At 44.5% G+C, this 26,213-nt stretch overlaps 1 protein-coding gene across 1 annotated transcript in view; it reads right to left on the bottom strand.

Moving 5' to 3' along the window:
* Positions 1-5,266: 5,266 nt before the first annotated feature.
* LOC311241478 (radixin-like) overlaps positions 5,267-26,213 on the bottom strand; it is a 98,645-nt gene continuing 77,698 nt past the window's right edge. Inside the window, exons 9-15 of the mRNA XM_084330319.1 lie at positions 23,208-23,304; positions 19,169-19,332; positions 15,119-15,249; positions 13,671-13,831; positions 12,392-12,484; positions 9,304-9,549; positions 5,267-8,129 (exon numbers count right to left, since the gene is read on the bottom strand). Of these exons, the coding sequence (XP_084186445.1) occupies positions 7,965-8,129; positions 9,304-9,549; positions 12,392-12,484; positions 13,671-13,831; positions 15,119-15,249; positions 19,169-19,332; positions 23,208-23,304 (1,057 nt within the window). The 3' untranslated portion in view covers positions 5,267-7,964. The remainder of the gene's footprint in view (positions 8,130-9,303; positions 9,550-12,391; positions 12,485-13,670; positions 13,832-15,118; positions 15,250-19,168; positions 19,333-23,207; positions 23,305-26,213) is intronic.

Below are 26,213 nucleotides of genomic sequence, written 5' to 3'. Positions count from 1 at the left end.
TCCGACGTTTTATCCTGTGGGGGGGGGGGGGGGGGGGGGGGGAAGAATAGCTACTCCAGACGGTTATTTTCAATGTGTACCGAAAAACAACAGAGGAGTTGTTCGCCTACTATGTTTAGGTATTAATGACGTCTTTATCCGGCTATGGTTTCGAAGGCTGCCTTGGATTCTTAAAAGGGAGCTCCGATGAAACGGTAGGCTGAGAGGATATCGTCTGCTGGTAGTGTAGCCTACCGTACAGCTTGCTGCTTATATATATAACCTGCCCGATTTTATGAAGGAAAAAGAACTAAAAGACGACTCAAGTCAGCGGAGCTGGGAGGGGGGGGGGGGGGGGGGGGTGGTGGTAAGGTTTACGTTCGGGGGGGTTTTAAGTGTCTGAAGTAGTCGAGAGAGATCGCCGTAGCCTACTGTCTTATCACAACAAGCCAGCGATGTACAGTAAGATCCCATTTTGGTTTTATTTTGAAGAAAGAAAAAAAAAACTCAAGTGCCACATTGTACAAGTGAAGACTGTACGACGACGACGACGACGCATGTTTTGAGGAGTTTGTTTCAGGAAGAAGCGCCTTCTCTCCGGCCCCCTGGCACCGTGTGTCAGTGGGGGACTGGAGCGTGGGCCCAAAAGTAATGCCTCTTAAATGGCATTGTGCTTATGACACATCCAATACTCTGAACTATGTTCAGCTAACTGTTATGCACGTTCTTTTTAAATTATTATTTTTTTTTTCCCCGGTTTGTTTTTAGTGCATGTTCAAAATGCATGTTTTATTTTGTTTATATAAGCGTGTTCTTGTACTGGATCTTTATTTGTGGCAATTTTGTCACCGTCTAAACTAATTTTTGTGCACACGAGATTAGATTTATTTTTTATCCGCTTGTAAATCTTTTGTTCCATATCTTATCAATAAATAATACAGCACTGCAGGCCAATTTTATTGAAATGCAAATGGGGGTTGATGTCCTGTATTCTGTATTGATGGGTCATTATTTTGCGGATTCAGCACATGGTCTGAATTTCGATTTCAGTTTGTTTTTGAATGTATCCCATATTCCGACTCGAAGTGTTTTCTTTGGGAATGCATACAGTCCTAGTTGTTGAGCATAGCGATTGCAAGGTTAAATACAGTTATCATTATGATAATCTACTGGGAAAAAAAACTGATTTATAGCGTCATCCATCAGAATACATACTTACATGTAGCCTACTTAGATATTATGCTGTACAAGCCAACATACTGTTGAAGTCATTTCCATTTGCTTTCAAATGGTATTGACACTTTCTCCGTAGTGTGTATATAACGGTGTGACTAACAGAAGAAAATCTTTGTAACATATTCTTGCCTGTAATTGTGTTTGTTGATTAAAGAAAATACTATGACGCACAGTGTTTCGGTCATTGAGATTGATGTTCTAGTTGATTTTGAATGGTAATGCACAAAAACATTCAAAGTAAATGTAACCAAGGATTATTTGGGGTCTTTTGTGATGACGATAAACACCACAAAGCATCACGGTTCTCTAGACCTCAGGGATTAAAGCGTGAATGCAAGTCTTGTGGCTAGCTTCTGATTGATGGCGAGCTAGCACCCTTTGTCCATTACTTTGAACCATGAACTAAAAGGCTTGTTATCATACAAACAAGGGACTAAACACGTTTCGCAATTATGCCACAACAATGTGGAACGCCCTACCCACAGCCGTAACATTTTTTTTAATCCTCAGTGTTTCCCACAGGATTTAGTGAGACTGGTGGTGGGTGAACCTCTGCCCCTCTAGGGGGGTCCAGGGGCATGCCCCCTCGGAATCTTTTAGTTTTTTTTGTTTTAAAGTTAAATGCATCAATCTGGTGCACTTTGAGAGCAAAATTAAGAGGCTAGATCTATGATGATCTTTGTGCTCAAAATACAAAATCGACTAGACACTAGAGGAAAATATCGGTATCGGTTTTCAATTTTTTTTTTTTTTTTTTTCATTTCTATAGAAATTATGTCCGATATTATCGGCCGATATCGGCATTAAAATGTGATATCGGTTGATATCGGTATCGGAAATTAAGAGTTGGACAATATCGGTATATCGGTATCGGTAAAAAAGCCAATATCGAGCATCCCTACATTTGAGCCATCAAAGCAATTTAGCAAAAGCGGTTACCCGTGTTGAACTACCATAGTTTATTTTTTAGAAAAAAGAAAAGACTGGATTACTATTACGACTACTACCACTGTCAATACTACTGATACATCCCTATTGGCAAACTTAATATTTCATTTTTTTTTAATATAAATCAAAATATTATATAAATTTAATCAAATAGACGGAAATCCGTCTCAAGACAGAACGCTTTAATGCCTGAGACCTCCATACTTGACATTGACAGGATGATCCAATAATCAGTCTTCTATAAATGGATAACATTTGGTTGTCCGGCAAACCGTAATTTTATTATGGAAGATGTTTAAATGTTTAAAAGATTTGGTACATTGAAAATTCTGTTTTTTTATGTATGGTATGTTGACAAATGTACCCAAAATGTCAAATGCTGCTGTTGTGAAAATGACTAAAGCCTTTTGACCCAAGCCATTTCAGATATCTAATCTGCTTCCTTTTGAAATATTGCACAATACACACCGGTTACTCTGATTGGCTCATCTGGCTCATCAGTCACATCTAGTGAGAGGACACTTGAAGTTGACAATCAAGCATATTAAGTATTACAGCAGAATGTGTTTTATATGCAATCTTTACTAGTTTCCATGGTAACTACTACAGTACCCATAATGCCTCACCAATCTTCGACCAATCACAAGAGCACAACTACGCTGACACGGCATCCCTTGATATTTCAGTTGGTTTTCGCGGCATTCGCCGCCATCTATATTTACATTTTAGACATCAATAAAACGCTAATAACGTGAAAACTACAGCGTTTAAAAACAAAAAGGTCGGGTAATCACGAGTAGGATATAATTCCAATAGTGTATTGTCTGTTGTTTGGACTATTTTGGTATCCTAACGTAGTCGTCTCAGCAGCAGCGTTTGCTCGAGACTGGTCGTCAAATGCAATTAACCCTTTCCTGGGAAGATGTAGTTTTGATAGGTACAGCCTAAAACGCACCACTCACTCCTCAGGTCTCGCCACGCCCCCTCAGGTCTCGCCACGCCCCCTCAGTCTACTGAGAGTTGGCTGTGCTCAGAATGGTGACCTAGAGAAGAACACTTACAACAAATCAATTGATTGATATATCTGGAAGCTGCTCATTGTACTGGATCTTTAAACTATTATTTCAAATACATTGATGCTCGACTTAGTCGGGCGCTTGGAACACGGTGCCCTGCTCTGTTGCTTTACTTTATTGAATTAACTGAAAGGTGAAACTGGCACTCATTTAGTATGTAGAAATAGTTTTATCTAGTTGCAGTAGTCTTCTCTCCTGGTTTGGATTTAGTGGTCAATTATGCTTAACACAGAGGAAATAGTTTTATATAAATGGGATTATTACATGCCCTATGAAAAAGGTATAGTGGTATTTCCATAATTATTTGCCACCATGATGGCAACTGGCAAGTGACATATTTTTTTTTGAAATATCACGCCATTACCATGAAATTAAGATAATAAAAAAAATTGGTACCAAGGTGATACATGACTTTTGCCACGACAGTACCATAGTCAAATTAAAATGGCTAAAAATTATATTTTTAACAATGGTTCAAAGGAAAATCTTCATTATGTAATTAAGTCAAATTTCCAGCCTACGTTTTTATATTGTTTGAGCAATGTTTCTAAAATAAGGGAACATAAAACTATAATTAAAATACAAGTTTTGCCTTTCAGTGCTTGGAGTTTAAAACCAGTGACTTAATCATGACACATTGAAAAGAGAAAAATAATACAAGTTTCTTTGGATATGTGATTTTAAATTTGAAACTTTTATTGTGAACCAATGTGGAATAGACTGCAATCCATCTGTGCCTTCTAATCTTTTAGAGAACGCTAAACATGAACATAAGGAAAAACTGAACGACAAAAAAAAAAAAAAAATGACAGCTGGTGCCAGAGACGCATCATCATCACGGAGGCTGCGCTCATTGGAGGCGACAAGCAGGGCCAACCATAGATATATACACTAGATGACTCACCCGCGCTGCTGGCCAACGGAGACAGACGTTGCCACATGGCGGCCATCTTGCGTGGGTGGAGCACGCCCACTCATAACATGCATGTCTATGGTGCGTGTACTATTGAAATAACCATAGCTTGCTAAATTGTCAACCGTTTGGTTTGTTAAAAACGTCAGAGATGTAGTTATACTGCATACTTATAATAGCTTTCATAAAAACCCATATATATAAAAAAATTCTTCCAAGCAAGAATCATAGCCACGTTAATAACGTTTGTAATAAACCAAACAGTTTGTAAATCAGTCAAGATTTCAGCGAGTTAAGAGTATTTTTGTTTGTGCAGATCACCTTAAAGCAGTAGTCCACTCAAGCAAGATGGCCGCCGGTGAACTACACAGGAGACTCCGCATTGAGCCATCTAGTCTTTATATATATATATCTATCTATGGGGCCAACGATATAGACCACCGCTACACTTCCAGTATTTAGAACTCAGGGGAGAGAGGGGGGGGTTGCGCATGGCGATAAATGAATGAATGTTGATTAGGGAAGGGAAACAATTAAAGCTACGTAGCCGTAGCTACAACTACTTACGTCAAGGCTCTAATCAACATTCATTAATTTTATCCCCACACTTCCCCCTCCCCCTCCCGAGCTCCATGTAATGCGGAAGTGCAGTGGTCTATTCTGCAAACTTAATAAGAAAACCCAAGAATGGGGAGGATGTCGAGTTTCCGCCTCCAGTGAAGCCGTCCAGTCTATTGATGCCCTGCTGCTGGTTTGATCTTTTATTGAAACAAAAACAAAAATAGGAGTCGGAAGCACAGTATAATAATTCACCTGCTATGGCAAAACAACCCTTTTTAAACAATGGGACTCTGTGGGTTTAAACAAAGAAAAAAAGGCAGGCTTCAGTGTCCCATTCCACAACAAGTGCTTCAACTATTAAAACGCTGGCTATTAAAATAGAAATCAACACCAGCTGTCAAGTATAGCATCAACAAATAATACCATGAATTAATTCCAACATATTGCAAAAAAAAAAAAAAAAAAAAAAAATTGAGGTTCACTCATTTCAAAAATGCACATTGACCGACCCCCCCCCCCCCCCCCATCCTGGAGTCAATCGTTTTGTTAGAGCGTAAAGGGTGTTTGTCACACAAGAAAATGCTTACGAATTTAAAGAGCGACGATTGGCCTGTTGCGTTTTCTTTTTGCACTAGACATAACATATCTGCAGGATTAAATAACAGAGGTCTCACACAGGCAATCCCCCACCCCTCCACCCCAGATCCCAAAACTAGGAACATTCTATTTTCGGTTGACCCCCGGCACAAATTCATCAGTCCCTCAGTTACAAGAATCTGTTGAGGAAAAAAAAATAAAAAGGAGGTCAACCATTAGCGCGGAACTGTAGCAGAAGAGATGAGATTTTAGGCGGACAATGGCGGCCTCCTTATATGTTCCATACGAAAACGCTTTCCTTTGACGAGTCCAAGTGGGGAAAGCCGGTCCCATTGAGTCCCAACATCGCCCCCTTGGATCGTTAGTGGCTCGCGGATCATGCTTTACACAGCCCTGCAACTTGTGATTTGCCACAGATTTGACCCTTTACTACCTTTTGGAGATGCGTTACCGGAACGTCTAAAAAATATATATCTGGTTTGAAGGAGAGAAGAAGAAAAAAAAACTGCTTCAAATATAACACATTCACAAGATATCAGTCAATTTAGTCATAAATCTTCAGAATTGGAACAAAAACATCACCTTTGAAATCCTAACCGATGGTAAAGACACACCGCAGCTCGAAGACGCAGACCCGTCCCAGACCGTCAACCCCAGAACATTCATCAAACGGACTCGTCCGATCTAAACCAATCTTTCTTTCTTTTTGGGGGGGGGGGGGGGGGGGTGTTTGATTGGTCAGTCACCATGGTAACAGTATTGAGGTAGAGATTTGTCCTGGGTCGAGGACAGACGTTTTCATAAGCTCTCCAGTCAGAGAGGTGCCAGGTCAGTCTGTCTGTCCGATATGCCCCGGGCTCCTTTGTGAACTGGTAGGCAGAGAAAACCATCTATGGTGACTGAGTATAAAACACCAGGATGTTTTGGGGGGGGGGGGGGGGGGGGGGCGCAGCACATGTGCAGTAATGCACCTTATCACTTAGCTTATCTTCACAATAGCTTGAACGCGATAGCATATCTCCATGTTTACACACAAGCGACCAAACCTCATTCCATGAAACCTTAAAACACGCGACTTTCCCTTTGTTGGATAATTCCCCCCAAATTAAGAATTCAAATATGTAATTTCCACGGCCAACGAAAGTTCAATCAGTATCTGTGTGAACATGAGCTACTCTCTCGCTCCTAAAGCCAGAAACCAGACTCAAACTTGTGATGTCATCAGGTATAATAAAGTCTGGAGCTGCTCCGTTAACAATGAGTATTTGTATTTATACTCAAGTGAGCTTTATTCTATGGTAGTGTTTTCACTTCTGATAAAGAGAGAATGTATCTGTATAAACATCCCCTCGGGGTGTCTCTCAGGGTCACCGTTACCGTCTTACTCGATGCATCGTCTATGGAGAAACTCCAGACTTTACACTTGATGACATCACAAGTTTTGAGTTTTAGCGCTCTAGTTAGAGAGTGGTTTGCGTTCCCCTAATATCTTTGGACCGTCTTCGACCATAGGAGTAACATGTATGAATTCTTAAAATTGGGTGTAGTTCCCCTTTAAGTTACATTCATTAATCGTCACCCCGCCTCGTGCTTTTTTCTTTTCCCTCTCCGAGTGGCTCCGTTTCTCATCGGGGTCAATTCACTTCCAGGAACAAGCAATTCTGTAGTAAAAATTGTGCTTATATCTAATCTACATTAAAATAACTGAAAAATGAATACTCTCATTTGTACATTAATCTGTAAATGCTAGTTTCGTGACACTTATTGAATCGATTGAGGAGGAGAGTGAAATGACCCCCCCCCCCCCACACCCCTAGTTCTCTGACGACTCCCAGGGTGTTAGCATAATGAGCATGTGAAATGTTTTTGACGCGACAGCGCAGTGGCGCTCTACCCCGTCGAGTAAAGCCCCGGTCCCTGTTTATTTTCTTAGTTATATATTCCCTCAAGTGAAAACAACAACAAAAAAAGACCTCATTTATCCTCCAAACTCGAGCCCTTATTCCTAGTCTGGGACACAACGCAACCTCAGTGTGTACAACAACATCATCAACGACCACGACGACGACAACAGTCGACAGAAAGAAAAGAACAGGGGCATCAATAAAATGAGTCAAATGACAAAAGAAAACGAGAACTTTAAAAAGGAAAGGACATCAAATACTTTTTTTTCTTTTTTTAAACTGAAGAAAAGGGATAATACTAAAGTTTTGCATATGAGCTCGTCAAGCGAAAACAAAACAAACAACAAAAATAGCTTTTGATGGCCGTGTTTGCTTTATAAAAAAAAAAAATATCGAATAAATTTCCATTTTGGTTGTTTCTTTTGCTTGACGTTAACAAGCGTAGCTATAGTTGTCCTCCGCAGTGCGACGAGAATCTGAACGTTGGGAGAGTGGCGTGGCAGCGGGTGTCCCGTCGGGGAGAGACGCCGCGCCTTTGCGCATTCGGAGTGGAGTTGCGGGCAGAAACTTTGGCAAAAGGTTGTTGAGGTGGCAGCCGCAACCCCTCGCGATTCCTCTTCGCGTCGGGTTTACGGTGGCGGGCGGGCGGGGGGTGGGTGGGGGTTACAAGGACGGCAGCATCCGTTGTCCATGAAAAGCGAGCGGCCGCTGGTTAGGGGCGGGGGAAGCGAGGGGGCGGGGGAAGCGGCTTCACATGGACTCAAACTCGTCGATGCGCTGCTTGGTGTTGCCCATGCGGATCTGCCGCAGGGTCTTGTACTTGTCTCGGCCCGCCTTCACGTTCTCGGCGTGCAGCATGTCGTTGGCCGTCTTCTTGGTCTCGTCCCGGGCCTGGGCCAGCTCTGAGCTCAACGTCTGGGAGAGAGGGAGGAGAGGAGGAGGAGAGAGAGAGAGGAGGAGGAAGAGAGAGGGAGGAGGAGAGGAGGAGGAAGAGAGAGAGGGAGGAGGAAGAGAGAGAGGGAGGAGGCAGAAGAGAGGGAGGAGGAGGAAGAGAGGGAAGAGGAGAGGAGGAGGAAGAGAGGAGGAGGAAGAGAGAGAGGGAGGAGGAAGAGAGAGAGGGAGGAGGCAGAAGAGAGGGAGGAGGAGGAAGAGAGGGAAGAGGAGAGGAGGAGGAAGAGAGAGGGAGGAGGAAGAGAGAGAGGGAGGAGGCAGAAGAGAGGGAGGAGGCAGAAGAGAGGGAGGAGGAGGAAGAGAGGGAGGAGGAAGAGAGGGAGGAGGAAGAGGGAGGAGAGGAGGAGGAAGAGAGAGGGAGGAAGAGAGGGAGGATGAAGAGAGGGAGGAGGCAGAAAGAATAGGGAGGAGGAGGAAGAGAGAGAGGGAGGAGGAGGAGAGAGAGAGGGAGGAAGAGAGAGAGAGGGAGGAAGAAGAGGGAGATGGAGGAGGAGGAAGAGAGAGAGGGAGGAGGAAGATAGAGGGAGGAGGAAGAGAGAGAGGCCGGAGGAGAGGAGGAGGAAGAGAGAGGGAGGAGAGAAGGAAGAGAGAGGGAGGGGGAAGAGAGAGAGGGAGGAGGAGAAAGAGAGAGGGAGAAGGCAGAGAGAGAGGGAGGAGGAGGAAGAGAGAGGGAGGACAGTTCAGTGCAGAGTCTTTTTCAGACTACAAACACTGTTGGACTGTTAATAATGTTTTAATGTAAATAAGTAACAACGATTACCTTGTTTCCCCAATGGTAATTTAAGCGTAAAAACCAATATGGTATTTAATATAAACAATGATAACAACACTGTGCCTAATTAATGCCCAGCAGATTTAGTTCATCAAATTCTTTGGTCACAGCAGCTACAGAATAATTGACGTCAATAATCTGGTGTCCATTAGCCCGTAGGCCAGATCTCTGGGTCCTGAACCTGACCCATCTGGACCCAAGCTAGCCTGGACCGTTCCTGACCCATCTGGACCCAAGCTAGCCTGGACCGTTCCTGACCCATCTGGACCCAAGGTAGCCTGGACCGTTCCTGACCCATCTGGACCCAAGGTAGCCTGGACCGTTCCTGACCCATCTGGACCCAAGCTAGCCTGGACCGTTCCTCACCTGTAACTGCTTCTTGACGCGCTCGTTCTTCTGGGCCTCCGTGACGCGCTCCTCCTCGTTGCGCAGGTCCTGCTCGCTCACGCCCTCGTAGGAGAGGTCGGCGCTGGCCTCGGCGTGGGTCTCGTCCTGCTCGTCGTGGTCGTCGTGGTCGCTCTCGGCGTCGCCGCCCGCGGGCACGTAAACCACCGTCATGGCGCTCTTCAGCTCCTCCTTAGTCTTCTCCAGGTCCTCCTGGGCAGAGATGGCCTGGGGCAGGGAGAGGAGGGTGAACAGGGAGAGGAGGGTGAACAGGGAGAGGAGGGTGAACACAGTGAGATAGTAGCACCGGGGCAGAGAGAGGAGGGTGGGCAGGGAGAGGAGGGTGAACACAGAGAGGAGGGTGAGGAGGGAGAGGAGGGTGGGCAGGGAGAGGAGGGTGAACAGGGAGAGGAGGGTGAACACAGTGAGATAGTGGCACCGGGGCAGGGAGAGGAGGGTGCACAGGGTGAGGAGGGTGAACAGGGAGAGGAGGGTGAACAGGGTGAACAGGGAGAGGAGGGTGAACAGGGTGAACAGGGAGAGGAGGGTGAACAGGGAGAGGAGGGTGAACAGGGAGAGGAGGGTGAACAGGGAGAGGAGGGTGGGCAGGGAGAGGAGGGTGGGCAGGGAGAGGAGGGTGAACAGGGTGAACAGGGAGAGGAGGGTGAACAGGGAGAGGAGGGTGAACAGGGAGAGGAGGGTGGGCAGGGAGAGGAGGGTGGGCAGGGAGAGGAGGGTGGGCAGGGAGAGGAGGGTGAACAGGGAGAGGAGGGTGGGCAGGGAGAGGAGGGTGAACAGGGAGAGGAGGGTGAACAGGGAGAGGAGGGTGGGCACGGAGAGGAGGGTGGGCAGGGAGAGGAGGGTGAACAGGGAGAGGAGGGTGAACAGGGAGAGGAGGGTGAACAGGGAGAGGAGGGTGGGCAGGGAGAGGAGGGTGAACAGGGAGAGGAGGGTGAACAGGGAGAGGAGGGTGAACAGGGAGAGGAGGGTGAACAGGGAGAGGAGGGTGAACAGGGAGAGGAGGGTGAACAGGGAGAGGAGGGTGAACAGGGAGAGGAGGGTGAACAGGGAGAGGAGGGTGAACAGGGAGAAGAGGGTGAGAGAGGAGAGGAGGGTGAACAGGGAGAAGAGGGTGAACAGGGAGAAGAGGGTGAGAGAGGAGAGGAGGGTGAACACGGAGAGGAGGGTGAACAGGGAGAGGAGGGTGAACAGGGAGAGGAGGGTGAACACAGAGAGGAGGGTGAACAGGGAGAGGAGGGTGAACAGGGAGAGGAGGGTGAACAGGGAGAGGAGGGTGAACACAGAGAGGAGGGTGAACACAGAGAGGAGGGTGAACAGGGAGAGGAGGGTGAACAGGGAGAGGAGGGTGAACAGGGAGAGGAGGGTGAACACGGAGAGGAGGGTGAACAGGGAGAGGAGGGTGAACAGGGAGAAGAGGGTGAGAGAGGAGAGGAGGGTGAACAGGGAGAAGAGGGTGAACAGGGAGAAGAGGGTGAGAGAGGAGAGGAGGGTGAACACGGAGAGGAGGGTGAACAGGGAGAAGAGGGTGAGAGAGGAGAGGAGGGTGAACACAGAGAGGAGGGTGAACAGGGAGAAGAGGGTGAGAGAGGAGAGGAGGGTGAACACGGAGAGGAGGGTGAACAGGGAGAAGAGGGTGAGAGAGGAGAGGAGGGTGAACACAGAGAGGAGGGTGAGAGAGGAGAGGAGGGTGAACACAGAGAGGAGGGTGAACACAGAGAGGAGGGTGAACAGGGAGAAGAGGGTGAGAGAGGAGAGGAGGGTGAACACGGAGAGGAGGGTGAACAGGGAGAAGAGGGTGAGAGAGGAGAGGAGGGTGAACACAGAGAGGAGGGTGAACAGGGAGAGGAGGGTGAACACAGTGAGATAGTGGTGCCGGGGAAGACGTGCCGACTCATGTGAAAGAGATTGATTTTGGTAGCAAAGAGCATAATAGTAGAAGACCGTATGAAGGTTAGTAGGTTTGTTCTTTTAGACACAAGCTAGGTATGATATTATTATGAGCCTCCATGGTCGTCTGCTGGTATTCTCATATAGATGAAGAAAAAGCCAGCACATAATGACCATGTTTTAAAAACAGGCTTCTCAGAACATGCGTTATTAATTAACATTTTTGCATCTCAAGACTATTTTAGTACTCAAGAGCGTCATCTATCCATCCAGGTAGTTTGGATGTGATTTGCCGAGGTTTGGAGATACGGGCTGTAGTCTAGTGTCGTCTGCTGCCCAATACAATGAAAACCAATGCGCTCAAGAGCTGAAAATATTACATTAAAAAAATCAACAGCAATGTCTCTTTCCACAGATCTATACTTCCGTATAACATTGTTCCCAATGAAACTGTAATATATATATATATATCGGGGGGGGGCGACAGTGGCTCGGGAGGTAGAGCAGTCGTCTGGTAATCCGGAGGTTCCCGGTTTGATTCCCACTCCTCCCGGGCAATGTGTCGACGTGTCCTTGAGCAAGACACCTAACCCCCTAACTGCTCCTGATGAGCAGGTTGGCACCTTGCATGGTTGCCTCTGCCGTCAGTGTGTGAATGTGAGTAAAATATGAGGAAAAAATGCACCATTTACAATATATATATATATATTGGAGCTAGAAATACAGTTGGATATGTTCTACTTGTCTGGCGTCTGTCTACCACCACAGAGACAGTGGGACCGAATCCAGCTGTGGTGCTTCCGGGTTGGCCGACCGTCCATACTAACACAATTGGCAGTGTTAGCGGGTGGGAAACCCGGCGAGGGTGGGTCCTGGTCGTTGTAAACAGCGACTCCTACAGTTCGGTCGGGGCGCCTGCACAGCAAGGGAAGGATCTAGGAGAGGTAGTGTGACCGTCCACACATTACACTCTCCCAGTGAGAGTCCGCGCTGCCAGGTGGAAAGAAGCGGTGGGCTGGCTACACATGTGTCGGAGGAAGCATGCGATAGTCTCCGCCCTCCCGGACCGACGGTAGGGGGTAGAGGCGCAACGACCAGGAAGGGGATTGGCATAACGACTAACATTGGGAGGGGAGAAAAACGGAAAAAGAAGGGGTGGTACCTTGTGCTGCCATTCTGACGCCTCCTCCTCCTTCTTCCTCTTGGCCTCCTCCAGGAGCACAATCTTAGCTGTGAATTCACCCAACTCTGCAGCCTGAGGAGAAGAGACCAGAGATCCTACGGTCACACACTAGGGGGGGTGTAGTAGTGGTTACGTCATTGTTGTTTCCGGCCGGTCCACCTCGCTTGAAATTGCAATGTATTTCCAATGGACCCATTTCTAAATCGTCTCGTTTAAAAGAAAATAAAGCATGAACATTGGCACGGTGTACCTTTCTGTGTGTATTCATCCACAAGCTATGTGTATAGTCCTTTTTTACTTGCTTGTTTAATACCAGACGAGCAGCAAATGGGATGCTTTTAAATGTTCCTTTGATGCAGTCAGAGCTTGGTAAAGCTGCATTCTCCCACTATGCTCCCTTTTTATGGAATACGCTGCAGGTGAAACTTTGTCTAGAGGCACTGTTCCTACTGTGAATGCTTTTAAAGGTATGCTACGATTAGCCCTTCATGAAACATGTAACTGTTTTACCTGATGCTATTGCTGATCCGATTATGCTTCTTGCCACTGCACAAATGGCCTTCTGTGTTTGTATTTGATTTGTATGTTGTTTAATTGTACACTGTATATTCTATATGCCCTGTTTTTATGTTGAAACTTGTTGTGTGCCGTGTTGGTCAGGACTCCCTGGAAGAAGAGATCTTGTATCTCAATGGGACATTCCTGGATAAATAAAGGATACGAAAAAAAATATATATAAAAAAAAATAGCTCAACATGAAATATTCGCAATTAATCGTAAAATTATTATGTATACTTTTATTTCAACCACAAATGCTTAAACAATAATGTTAGTGATAGAAGGGACCTCATTTTGTGCAAAAATGGAAAGCTTGCCAATGTTCACGAGGCAGAATTATTACAATAGCCGATAATACATTTTCCCAATGATGAATCCCTATACGGGTGGACCTCGCGGGAAACTAAAGTGACGTCAGACTACACCTCCCTATAGAGAGAGTGTGTGTGTGCATGTGTGTGCATGTGCGTGCGTGTGTATGCGATTACTGAATGTCCCTTGCTCAATATTAGGAAAAACCCAGATGACCACAACTTCTAGAGGGTTATTATTTGTAAGCTAAAGTCTTGGATGATAAGTTGAATAATACCATTCTAAGAATAAAATCTTATTCTGGAACAAAACTCCTCAGCCTGCGCACACACACATTCACAAAGAACAACAATCATACAGGCGCGCGCACACACACACACACACACACCAGTTGTTCCTGGTTCTTCATCTGGTCAGCAGTCTGTCTGGCCAGTTCAGCCTTGGCCTCCTCGGCTATCTGCCGCTCTCCCTCCAGCCGCTCGGCCTCCTCTCTCGACCTCTTCCTCTCGTGGTCCAGCTCCAGAGCACGGCGGGTCTGCTGCTCCAGCTCTGCACACACACACACACACACACACACACATTTTAATACTTTATCTGGTTCCACAAATTATATTACATAAACAGGGAATCAAATGTATCGGGGCCAAGCAGCACTGAACACTTAAGGGTACACATAGCACCTCCTTCTCCATGTGGCTAAACTGTGCCAATAATAGCTGAGACAGAGCCACGCGCGCGCGCGCGCACAGTGCGCACACACACACACACACACACACACACACACACACACACACACACACACACACACACACACACACACACACACACACACACACACACACACACACACACACACACACACACACACACACACACACACACACACACACACACACACACACACACACACACACACACACACACACACACACACACACACACACACACACAGGTTCAATGGCATCTTCTAGTATAGTATCAGAACATGTATTCCATCCGTGTTCCATCTATCCACATCCGTCTGTGTATACCTCATGATCCTTTTTACATATCTGTAGATACTATATCTATACATATCCTGCTCTTACTAGTTACGCTGTATGACTTACTACCATACTGTCTTTGTACCTGTATCACTGTACATATAAATACTACAACTGCATGCACTACGACATGCATCCGATTACCACTAGTTTCAAGTTTCTTTAATATTTGTCATACAGAAGTACAGAATACTTTTATACAAAATGCTTCTTACTGTTACGCTCCAGAGACTGTGCAAGACAAGATAAGTATGAAATAAAATAACATAGTAAAATTAGAAGTAAAAAAATGAGGTCACAGTGTTCAGTTTAGACATATGTACAATGTTGTACATATGTACAACTATTACTCAGTAGTACTCATTTATATATTTTATACCTAGTTTAAATCACCTGTACATTGTATATTACTACACTCTGGTTGGATGCCAAACCTCTTTTCGTTGTACTGTACTTGTGCTGTATGATGACAATACATTTTAATCTAATCATATATGAAAGGAACTAAAGACGAAGAAAATGACAGTCAGGCAGACAAAGACAAAGACTGACATATACAGGTAGACAAACAAACACATACATAGGTAGACCGACAAAAAGACAGACAGACGGGTGGGTACAGACAGAGAAGCAGACTGGTAAGACGGATACAAAAACAGCCTGGTAGACAGACAGGTAGACAGACAGACAGACAGACAGACAGGTAGACAGAGGTAGACAGACAGACAGACAGGTAGACATACAGACAGACAGACATACAGACAGGTAGACAGATGGGTAGACAGACGGGTACCTTTCTGAGCCCTCATCGTCTGCTCCTCTATGTGTTTCAGTCTCTCGATCAGCTCGTCCTTCTCTTTCTCTATCCTCTCCTTCTCCTTCTCTGCGTACTCTCGCTTCTTCTTCTCATTCTCCAGCAGGGCCCTGGGAGGAGGAGAGGATGGATGGAGGGAGGGAGAGGTTTAAGTTTATTTGGATCCCAATTAGTCACAGCAGTGCTGGGGCTATTCTTCCTGGGGTCCATAACACGTAAAATACAGTTACAGACTTATACACTCACAACATTCACATGTCATACAGACAATTAAAACAACAATAAAAACCCTAATCAAATTCATAATACAATAATATATACGCCTTATGAATTCATAATACAATACTACCTACTTATAATTAATTCATAATACAATACAGCATAATATACTATTTAGCTTTTACATACATTATCTATGTTCATATCAGCCAATTATACAATCTTTTAATAATATATCCCTATCAGACACATACATTTTCATTTACATACACACTATCTATTAGGGAATGTCAATTTCTTTGGTTGAACATGTTGTTTTACCAGGTTTTTTTAAACAACATTTACTATTCTCCTGCTTAACATGTCTGGGAAGAGAGTTCCATTCCTGCATACCACGGAACATGACAGTTCGCTTCATTGCATTCGACCTCACTTTTGGAAGTGTAAAACCTCGTGCAGAAGCATGTCTGGTGGAATGGTTGTGTCTGTCAAGACATGGTTGTGTCTGTCAAGACTTATAGATAAATTGTTATATAAAATTGAGGGGATCTTTGTAACAAGAATATTCCTAGTGAATACAAGGAGTGAGCAGAGTAACTTATGTTTGACAAGTAACCAAGTTAAACAACTGTGCATCGCTGCAACATTAGTTCTGTACTCACAGCGAAGCGCCATACGTGCTGCTTTGTTTTGTACCATTTGCAATTTGTTCAGTTTATTCGTCATTACATTCGACCATACTGCAGGACAATAGTCAAGATTTGACAAAACCAGAGCTTGAATTACCTGTTTGATAGAATTTAGTGGTAACAAATGAGCACATCTTTTAACAACAGAAATCCCTCTTCCCATTTTCACTACTATATTGTTTATATGGTGTGACCATGACAATTTACTGTCTAATGTTACCCCTAGGAGTTTAGTCTCCTGGACTTGATTAATTACCACATCACTTATCAAAGGTTTCAAGACTGGGTTCGTTCTTAGAGTATGGTTTGAACCGAAAATGATGCTACTTGTCTTTGATATGTTTAGAACTAGTTTGTTATTATTTGTAAATCTAAATAAAACACATAGCGACACTGAACTGGTGGCTGCATATGCGCTGCCAATTTAAATGTGCGCGTTCCATACAAGCTCTCGTCAGACGCACCAAAGCTCCCGGTAGCCCCGCAAAAAAACAAACATTTCATATATTTAATTATTTATTTCATCTCCCGACTGTCAGGCTGCCCCTCAAATAATTGAATACCTGTGAAATGAAATGTATGACTTTTTAATACCTTTTAAGGCCTTAAATTAAGTACCGACTGTACAACACAGCAGGGTTCCCACAGACGTTGCAAAATGTAATTCAAGGACTTATTTCTCATTTTCAAGGATATCACTCGAAGGATACAATTCACTTTTAAATGCTGTTTTTGTAAGCATCTTCTTGGCCTGCTTGCCAGCTAGAGCATCACATGTGAAGAAATGAGGAAAAGCAGTTGGAGCGAGCGAGACAGCGACTAGTCAGATTTGATTAAAATAGAACAAAAAAATTACGATTTCTTGATTCAGAACAATTTGATCATGGATGAACAAAACTTTCAATGCGAATGGTTGATTTGAATTTCAAGGACTTATTAAGCACCTTGTTAAAAAACTGGATGTTTTCAAGGAATTCCAGGCCTCGACTTTTTTTGGTAAAAAATCTGAACGCAGGCTGTTCAAAACAGACTTGTACGGTTATTCTCTCAAGGCCTCAATGGCATCGATTTAAATTGTATATGATGAGAAATCCTCCCTAGACCATAGGAAAGAGTTGGATGTGTAAAAGCTGCAAGGATGCCCTCTAGTGGAGCAGATGTGTACTGCAGAAGAACACCACCAGAACACAAGGGCGAGGAGGTTACATTTTTATAAAGACATGATGGTTGTTCTCATTAACCCGTTGATAACATTTTGCTCCGGGGGATGGATTTGCAAGCCGCCTTCAGAGCAATTGAGTACATTTATTTATTTTAAATGTTATACTTTATTTAAACTTGGGAGTCAATCGAGTCCCCCATTTTCAACGACACAGTTTACATGATGATATCAACAAATCCAAACACATTTTTTTTTTTTAACTAATAAACAGTTAAAGAAAGGTTCTACAGCTGAAGGAACATATAAATACAGTAGTAGCAGCATCGTGCAAAGCGACTGACGGCCTCGGCCAGTCCATCTTGCCAGCAGCCACCAGGCTCCACGGCCGTGGGCAGGGAGGCAGGGCCGTGGGCAGGGAGGCAGCCGTATTACGTATATCATGCCAGTTAGGGTACCTTGTGTATACTTTTACTCGTACACATAGTATATATATATATATATATATATATATATATATATATACACACACACACACACACTCTGATAAAAAAATTTGTATTGCCTATATTTATTGTAATGTATAATATTATATAACCTGTGTATACTTTTACTCTTAATCATAGTATATATATATATATATACACACGGATACACATAAAATTATTGCCTATATTTATTGTAATGTATAATATTATATAACAAATAGGGCATACAGACTCTCACCTGCACCAGTCAAATTTCTATATTCAGAGTTAATTATATTGTTTACATTGTTTTTCTCATATTTCTATATTCAGATCTAATTGTATTGCCTATATATTCATGTCTTTTCTACTATAACCCTATACCCTGTACCTCCCCTCCCCCCATGCTGCTATGATGCCCACATTTTCCCAAGGAGATCAATAAAGGAATATGTTATCTTACAGGTCGACACTCGACGGCCATTGAGCAGAAATCTAAAATGCCGCTGCATCAACACAGAGCAGCATTCAGTGCCTTGCTCAAGGACGCTTGGACACGATTGGTCACATCGTTCGTCGAGGTGTGGTCCATATAAACTACAAATGGTAAATGGACTGCATTTATAGAACTTTTATCGAAAAGCGTTTTACAACTTATGCCTCACATTCACCCGTTCACTCGCACATCGAAGGGCGGAGGGAGGCGACCATGCAAAGGTGCCAACCTGCTCATCGGGAGCAGTTAGGGGTTAAGTGTCTCGCTCGAGGACACTTCGACACGCTGCCAGGAGGAGCCTTGAATTGAACTGGGAACCTTCCGATTACCAGACAGCCTCTCTACCACCTGAGCCACTCTCGCCCTACAAGGCCACCATAGCCATCCAAGCCCACTGGCCCAGAACTATTTCTCATCTTTGTGTGTGTGTGTGTGTGTCTGTGTGTGTGTGTATGCGTGAGTGTGTGTGTGTGTGTGTGTGCGTACGTGTATGCGTACGTACGTGTGTGTGTGTGTCAAGTTATTCGTTTCTTTTGTCTCAGTGCTGCCTAAACTTGATAAATGGCTTGAACACCAACGGGAGGACGCTGGACAACTCCACTCCAATTATTTCAGATTTAATGAAGAATCATTGTATTCCACACATGTTGAATCATTGAAGTGATAAGTAGCTTGATAACCAATACTCTTGAGGTGATTCTTTCACTGAACCCTCTTTTTCCTAATTTTTTACACAGGCATTCCCACTGAAGGAAACTAGTCCTTCCACTACAAAGGATATATTATTTCCTCTGCCTATTTCCGCAGCCTTCCTCTGTGCTGCTAATTACCCACTGCAGCAGTCAACTCTCCCATCACAGTAGCTCAGGGTTGGCTGCCATCTTGTGATATTTTTTTACAACTTAAGATTCACTAGAGAAAATAACAATTCTTAAATTGAAAATATAAACTTATACATCGTCTTAACAGTGTGTGTGTGTATGTCTCGTGTCTCCTCACCTCTCCATCTGCTTGTGGTGCTTCTCCTCTCTGGCCTGGGCCTTCATCTGTTGCACCTCGATGGTGTCTGGCTTCCTCCTCCTCATGTACAGCTCGTGGTTACCCATGCACAGCGCCAGGATGCGCTTGTTGATCCGCAACCGCGGAGCGTAGAACACAAAGTCCTGAAGGGGGGAAGAAAGAGAGAAAGAGAAAGAGAGAGACGGGTCTTAAAAAAGGGGGAACAACAACAACCCATATTATTAATTCCAATATGTTATGTTATGACATGTCCTGCAGCAAGACATCTTAAAGGAACACGCCCAACATTTTGGGAAATTTCTCTTAGTGGAGAAGACGGTAAGCTAATTTCCCAAAATGTTGGGAAAGTATTGAAAGTCTTCCTTCTTTTTGATGCCCAAAGGAAAAGGAGAGAAGCTTTTTAGACTTTTGAATTTGACAAAGTCTGTACCCTAATGGGATGAATGAGGCGTGAGGAATCAATGTGAATGCATTTTTATAATCTTTATAGATTTGTTTTTATGTTTTGTATAGTTATTGTACTGGCTGATGCCTCTGTCATAATATGCCATTGCCGCATCTCTAGGAATTTAACCTGTTTTCTGATTGGTCTGTTGTCAATTAGGGGGTGTTTTCCCTGTGGAGGCAATTTTTATTTTTTAAACTTAATTTTTTAGCGTTTATCGCTTTTCTGGTCAAGCATGACTGACAGAAACAGGTTGAAACGGGATGTAGAGCAGGGGAAGACATTCTGATAAATGATGGCGGGTCCGGGAATCGAACTCGTGTCCACCAGATCCATGACGCAGCACGGTTTTCCCTGACGCAGAAATAGCGCCGAGATATGCGGTGAGCTACTGGAGCTCCCCCTGTGGAGGCCATTTTATATGAGTATTTAAGCTCCATTGTTCTTTCTTTGTCATGTAACCCTGATGAAGACATGTTGCCGAAACGCGTTGGTTTTAAATTGTATTAATAAAAGAACATTCTTTTTTAGAACATCCATCGGCCTCCAAGTTGCTGAATTTCTCTTCGATAGTTATTTCCATGGCCTTAGAAAGTCTATCGTTTGTGAACATGAGCTACTATCTCCCAAAAGAAACCAGAGAACTTGATGTCTTGACCTGTGATGTCATGGCCTGTGATGTCATGGCCTGTGATGTCATCAGGTATAAAGTCAGCAGCAGCAGCAGCATTGGAGACCGATTTTGTGGAACCACAGAATGTTTGTTTTATTTTTATATGCAAATTAGCTTTATTCTACAGTAGTGATCTCAGTTCTGAAACAGAACATGTACCAGTGTACTCGAAACTTTCCCCTGGGTTCTCGGTGTCACCTTTACCATCTCTCCTAACTCATTTTATTGCACAAAAAAATAAATAAAAAAAGTGATTTTATAGTATGTCTGCACTTTGTGCTCATTTCATCATTCATTTGATTTTTTATTTGAAATCTTTATTTCAAACATGTAAATACAAACAACATAAAATCAAAACAAATCATTGATCTCTAGAAATGAAATGGAAAAAATAAATAAATAAATAAAAACAAAACATAACTCAATTTACATGATCGAAAAGGAGTAGGAAGAAGTATACACTTATTTAATCCTACTCCTTTTCCACTACTCAAATGAGTGTAGTAGTGTACTAATTTAAAACCTTACAAAACATATATAATTATATATGCAAAACAAATTATATATTAATCTCTTTTCTATTCTACTAAAACTGAATCAAACCATAAACAAGGTGGCCTGTTGGGATGTTAGATCTCATTTTACCCTTGCTATTATTTTTTTACTTATTTTTACTTTTATCTTTACGCCCCACTATCCGCTGGGTGCATACTATAACCATTTATCATGTTTTGTAACAGATTACAGAAATTCAAGAAGCCTATGGGAACGTGGGAATGATGATGATGATGATGATGATGATGATGATGATGATGATTAATATATCTGCATTATTTTATCCCACTTTATGCTTTGCTCTTGCCGCTTGTTTTACAGTGATTTTATGTCTTATTTCTTACTGATGTAAAGCACTTTGAACTGCAATCCCCTGTATGAAAGGTTAGGTTAGGCTAGGTTTTAGTGAGTTTTTCCTTACCTTCGCGTGGGGTATGTCTGGGAGTGTTGCATTCATTTATTTTATTACCATTCCCAGTAAAAAGTGGGAATCTCTAGAATGTCTTTTGGGCGACGCTGTATACGGAAGTGCCTCTCAAGGTGACGCTACACAACACTTTCTGTTGTCAGTAGATGGCAGCATTGGTTTAAAATTAAAAGGTGAAAATGTTGAAAACTACAACAATACATTTCCCAAGAGCGTTAGCACAGGTCACAGGTCACTGGGACGAGTCTATTCTTTGACACGATCTGAACAGCGGTAAACTATTAATGCGACATCAGTACAGTGACCGCGAATGGTAAACTAATTATCTTAACAAAAGTGCATCATTAGCATTATGTTTGTTGTCTAAAACGGGAACATAATGGTACAATTTAAGATTTGAATGTTATCCGCATATAAAGGACAAACAAAACATCGTTAATTTGTAAGAAACCCCAATGAAAACGGCGCAGGGTAAGTAATATTCGCTATTGTTAGAGCCGCGACCCCCACTATTATAGGAAGTAAAAAAATCATTCAGGCCAGGAGATATAGTGCGAAATATAGCCCCAGTCAGGCCACTTTTTAAGCGGGGGGTCTGGGGGTCCCACACCAGGATTTTCTTTGTTACAAAGACTTCATTTCCTGCATTCTGGTTTATTTGTACCCTTTAAATGGCAGTGTTTGTGATGGCATCACAAATTATTGTTTAAAAACAGGCTAGTTGGGGCGGCTGATTGGCGCAGTGGGCACGGCGCTCGCCTCTAACGCAGGAGACGCTGGGTTCGAGCCCAGCTCTCGGTGTTGTTACCGGCTGGCCGGTCGTTCATACTAATACAATTGGCAAGTGTTAGAGGGTGGGAAAGCCGGTGGGTGGGGATTTGACGTTGTGGACGGCGACTCCTACAGGTCGGTTTGGTGACGCCGGTGCGACAGAAGCAGGAAGTGACGGGGGCAGCGTGAGCCTCACACGCGTTACTCCTCGCCACTGAGAGTTCGAGCTGCTGCGGTGAAAAGATGCAACAGGCTGCCTCCTCGTGTACCGGAGGGGACACGTGATGCAAGGCTTCTGTCCTCACTACAACCGACCTGTGGGAGGCATAGTCTAGCAACGTTCAAGACAGGGGAGGGAAGAATTGGATACGCGAAATTGGATTAAAAAAAAAAGAAAAAGAGGGCTAGCTGTATTTCTGTCTTTTTGTAATGTCAGATTGAAAATAATACAATCTTTTATTCAACTTCAGCCCTGATCATAACACCACATATTCATTTTATAATTCTAACCCTTTAAATGCCAGTGTGTGTGATGGCATATATTTGCAATATGTCAAATGCAAAGTAGATTTTTCTGGGGGGGATTATTACAGGAAACACTGATTTTGATGGATTATTTGTAAGGGTCCCGCCTCCACCAATCACATGCGGCTCCCTTTGTGTGTGTGTGAGAGCAAGAGAGAGATAGAGAGAGATAGTTCTCCAACTTGTGAGTTGCAGTGGTTGTTCCCCACCTAGGTTATCTAACTATTACGCTGCTGCAACTAGAAACACTGGCCTGGCCTGCTTCTAAGTTCAGTGGCCTGACTGCATATACATTTTTTTTAATTTTTTTTTAACTTTTCTTTGAAATCTTTTATTTATATATATATATATATTTTTTTTTTAAATCTGGCGACCCTCCCCCGCGGTGGCTCACGACCCCCACTTTGGGAACCACTGATGTAAACAACCACGTTCATGCAAATGTTCTGTAAATTACAAATCAATTAATCAACGTTTTTTTTGGTGGTAAAAAGCAATACTTTTATTTATTCTGCACCTTTCTAAAAGCTCTGTGGATGTATTATATATATATATATATTACATACATTTTTTATCTATAGCACCTTCAACATTTTATTGTTTATAAAGGAGGCATACTCACGGGAGCTTTTTTGTCAATGGGCTTGATGACGAATTTCTTGTCGTTGAAGGAGATATTTCGGATCTCGCTCCAGGGGAAGCCTATCTTTGGCGTCAGCCTGGCGGGGGGGGGGGGGGGGGAGAGAGAGAGAGATTAGGTTAGTGAAGTACACACATCAAACTTAACACACACACATGTTCAAACTACCATTTCCTCTCATAGCCGGTTTCCTCTCACTGTTCCTGTATCCTTCAGGTTTGTTATTACTGTCCTGTTGATGATGTCATCCTTATTCATCTCAATCTTTTCTTTTTTTACTGGAGCTTGTATTGAACTTTAATGATCTAACATCCGATCTTGAAGGCTCAATAAAATACACTGGGGGAGGGAGGGGGAGAGAGAGAGAGTTTTTTTACTGGCCCCTGTAAATGTCCAAACCCAACCCCCTCCAATGTACAGTTTACCCCCCCCCACCTACCTAACCCCCCCCCCCCCCCCCACACCTACCCAACCTCCTCCAATGTAGTTTCTTCCCCCTCAAATGTATATACTCTCTTTTTAGACTCCTTTTGTACTCATAAACAGTACTGTATATTTGTATATTTGGTATGTCATAAATGTCTAGATGTAACAGTACCGTCTACCTGTATGTCATGTATGTCATATATGTTATGACGAATTGAAAATGGGGGACCCTGATGTAAACAAGATGAAAGTCTTTCTCTGGTCTGCATCCCCTTAACAATTGTGTGTATTGAGCTGTACTGTACCCATTCTGCAATCTGGTAATACAATTTTCGATCAATCAATTCAGAGAGAGAGCGAGAGCGAGAGAGAAAGAGAGAGAGAAAGATGGGGATATTAGGTTAGTGAAGTCCACCAACACATTTCAAACATAAAACACTGTCTACCATTTATTTATGTAATTCATTTCACATAATCTTTTTGCGTACTCTGCACTTTGGATCAATCTTGCCTTGTGTATTAAAAAGTGCTGTAATGGCGGCTGGGTGGCGCAGCGGACAAGGCGCTCGTCACCAACGCAAGAGACACTGGTATTGAATCCAGCTGTCAGCGTTGCTTCCGGCTTGGCCGGCCGTCATACTGGCTCGATTGGCAGAGTCAGCTGGAGGGAAGCCAGTGGGTGGGTCTGGGTCCTTGTGGACAGCGACTCCTACAGTTCGGTCGGGGCGCCTGCACAGCAAGGGAATGATCTAAGAGAGGTAGTGTGACCTTCCACACGTTACACTCTCAGTGAGAGTCCGCACTGCCAGGTGAAAAGAAGTGGTGGGCTGGGTACACATGTGTCGGAGGAAGCATGTGATAGTCTCCCACCCTCCCAGACCGACGGTAGGGGGTAGAGTGCGCAACAACCAGGGAGGGGATAGACCACCGCAACACTTCTGGGATTCTGAAATCGGGGAGGAGATAGCGGGGGGAGCAAATGAATGAATGTGGATGAGAGCCTTGATTCTAACATTCTAACCCGGTTTCGCGCCTCGTCGCGTGCCGTCAGAATATGTTGGCAATCTGCGCATGCGTATGGGGAGTAGGTGCTGAAAAAGGGACTTTATCTCGGCCGATTAAATTCCGATCAATTTGGAATGGGTTGCGCCGTGTTCAGGAGACTCAGGCGCATAAAAGTCTATTGGATCATGTCTCCAGCACCCCCACAGCCGTAGCTGCAACCACTTACATCAAGGCTCTCATCCACATTCATTAATTTGCTCGCCCCGCTATCTCCTCCGTGATTTCAATGTAACGCGGAAGTGCAGTGGTCTATTGGGAATTGGCATAACGACTAACATTGGGAGGGGAGAAAAACGGAAAAAAGAAGGCGGAAAAAGATAATAAAAAAAAGCGTGCTGTAATAATGAATAAAGTTGACGTGGTCATGACAGAATCCCACCAGCAGATGGTGCCGAGAGTCAAGACCACCGCACAGGAAATGGTCAGAATGGGTGTTTGATCTTCATGTAAGCGTCAGCGTGATTCAGACGAGGGGAGATTATACGAGACAAGGGTGATGGCCTGAAGCAGCTGACGCATGAAAGAGAGAGGTTTTGAACCACAGTAAAAACATGTCCTGAGGCAATCTCAGTTCACGCCCACCCCTCTAGATCTGATAAGGATCGGATAGGTTTAAACTACAGAGTGGCAATTAGGAAGAGTTTATCCCAGGTTGCGTCAGATCTGTGACAGAAGATAAATATGAATCTCAAAAGACTAGAGGGTTTTGCTTGTGATATGATCAGAGTTCCTGCGGGGTCACAACAGGCAAGGAGGGGAGGGAGAGAGGGGGAGGGAGAGAGGAGGGAGAGAGGGGGAGGGAGAGAGGAGGGAGAGAGGGGGAGGGAGAGAGGAGGGAGGGGAGGGAGAGAGGAGGGAGAGAGGGGGAGGGAGAGAGGAGGGAGGGGAGGGAGAGAGGGGGAGGGAGGGGAGGGAGAGAGGGGGAGGGAGGGGGAGGGAGAGAGGAGGGAGAGAGGGGGAGGGAGAGAGGAGGGAGGGGAGGGAGAGAGGGGGAGGGAGGGGAGGGAGAGCGGAGGAGGGAGAGAGGAGGGAGGCGAGGGAGAGAGGGGGAGGGGGAGAGAAGAGGAGGGAGGGAGAGCGGAGGGAGGGGAGGGAGAGGGAGAGAGGAGGGAGAGAGGGGGAGGGAGAGAGGAGGGAGGGGAGGGAGAGAGGGGGAGGGAGGGGAGGGAGAGCGGAGGAGGGGAGGGAGAAAGAGAGAGGAGGGAGGGGAGGGAGGGCGGAGGAGGGAGAGCGGAGGAGGGAGAGGAGGGAGAGGACGAGGGAGAAAGAGAGAGGAGGGAGGCGAGGGAGAGAGGGGGAGGGGGAGAGAAGAGGAGGGAGGGAGAGCGGAGGAGGAGGGAGAGAGGAGGGAGGGGAGGGAGGGAGGGGGAGAGAGGAGAAGGGAGGGGAGGAGGGAGGGGGAGAGAGGAGGAGGGATGGGGAGGGAGAGCGGAGGAGGGAGAGGAGGGAGAGCGGAGAGAGGAGGAGGGAGAGAGGAGGGAGGGGAGGGAGAGGGAG

The sequence above is a fragment of the Notolepis coatsorum genome (assembly GCF_963971535.1).
Source record: "Notolepis coatsorum genome assembly, chromosome: 1".
NCBI classification, from domain to species: Eukaryota; Metazoa; Chordata; class Actinopteri; order Aulopiformes; family Paralepididae; genus Notolepis; species Notolepis coatsorum.
The sequence above is the reverse complement of the archived record's forward strand: the minus strand, read 5'-3'. Positions and strand labels throughout refer to the sequence as shown.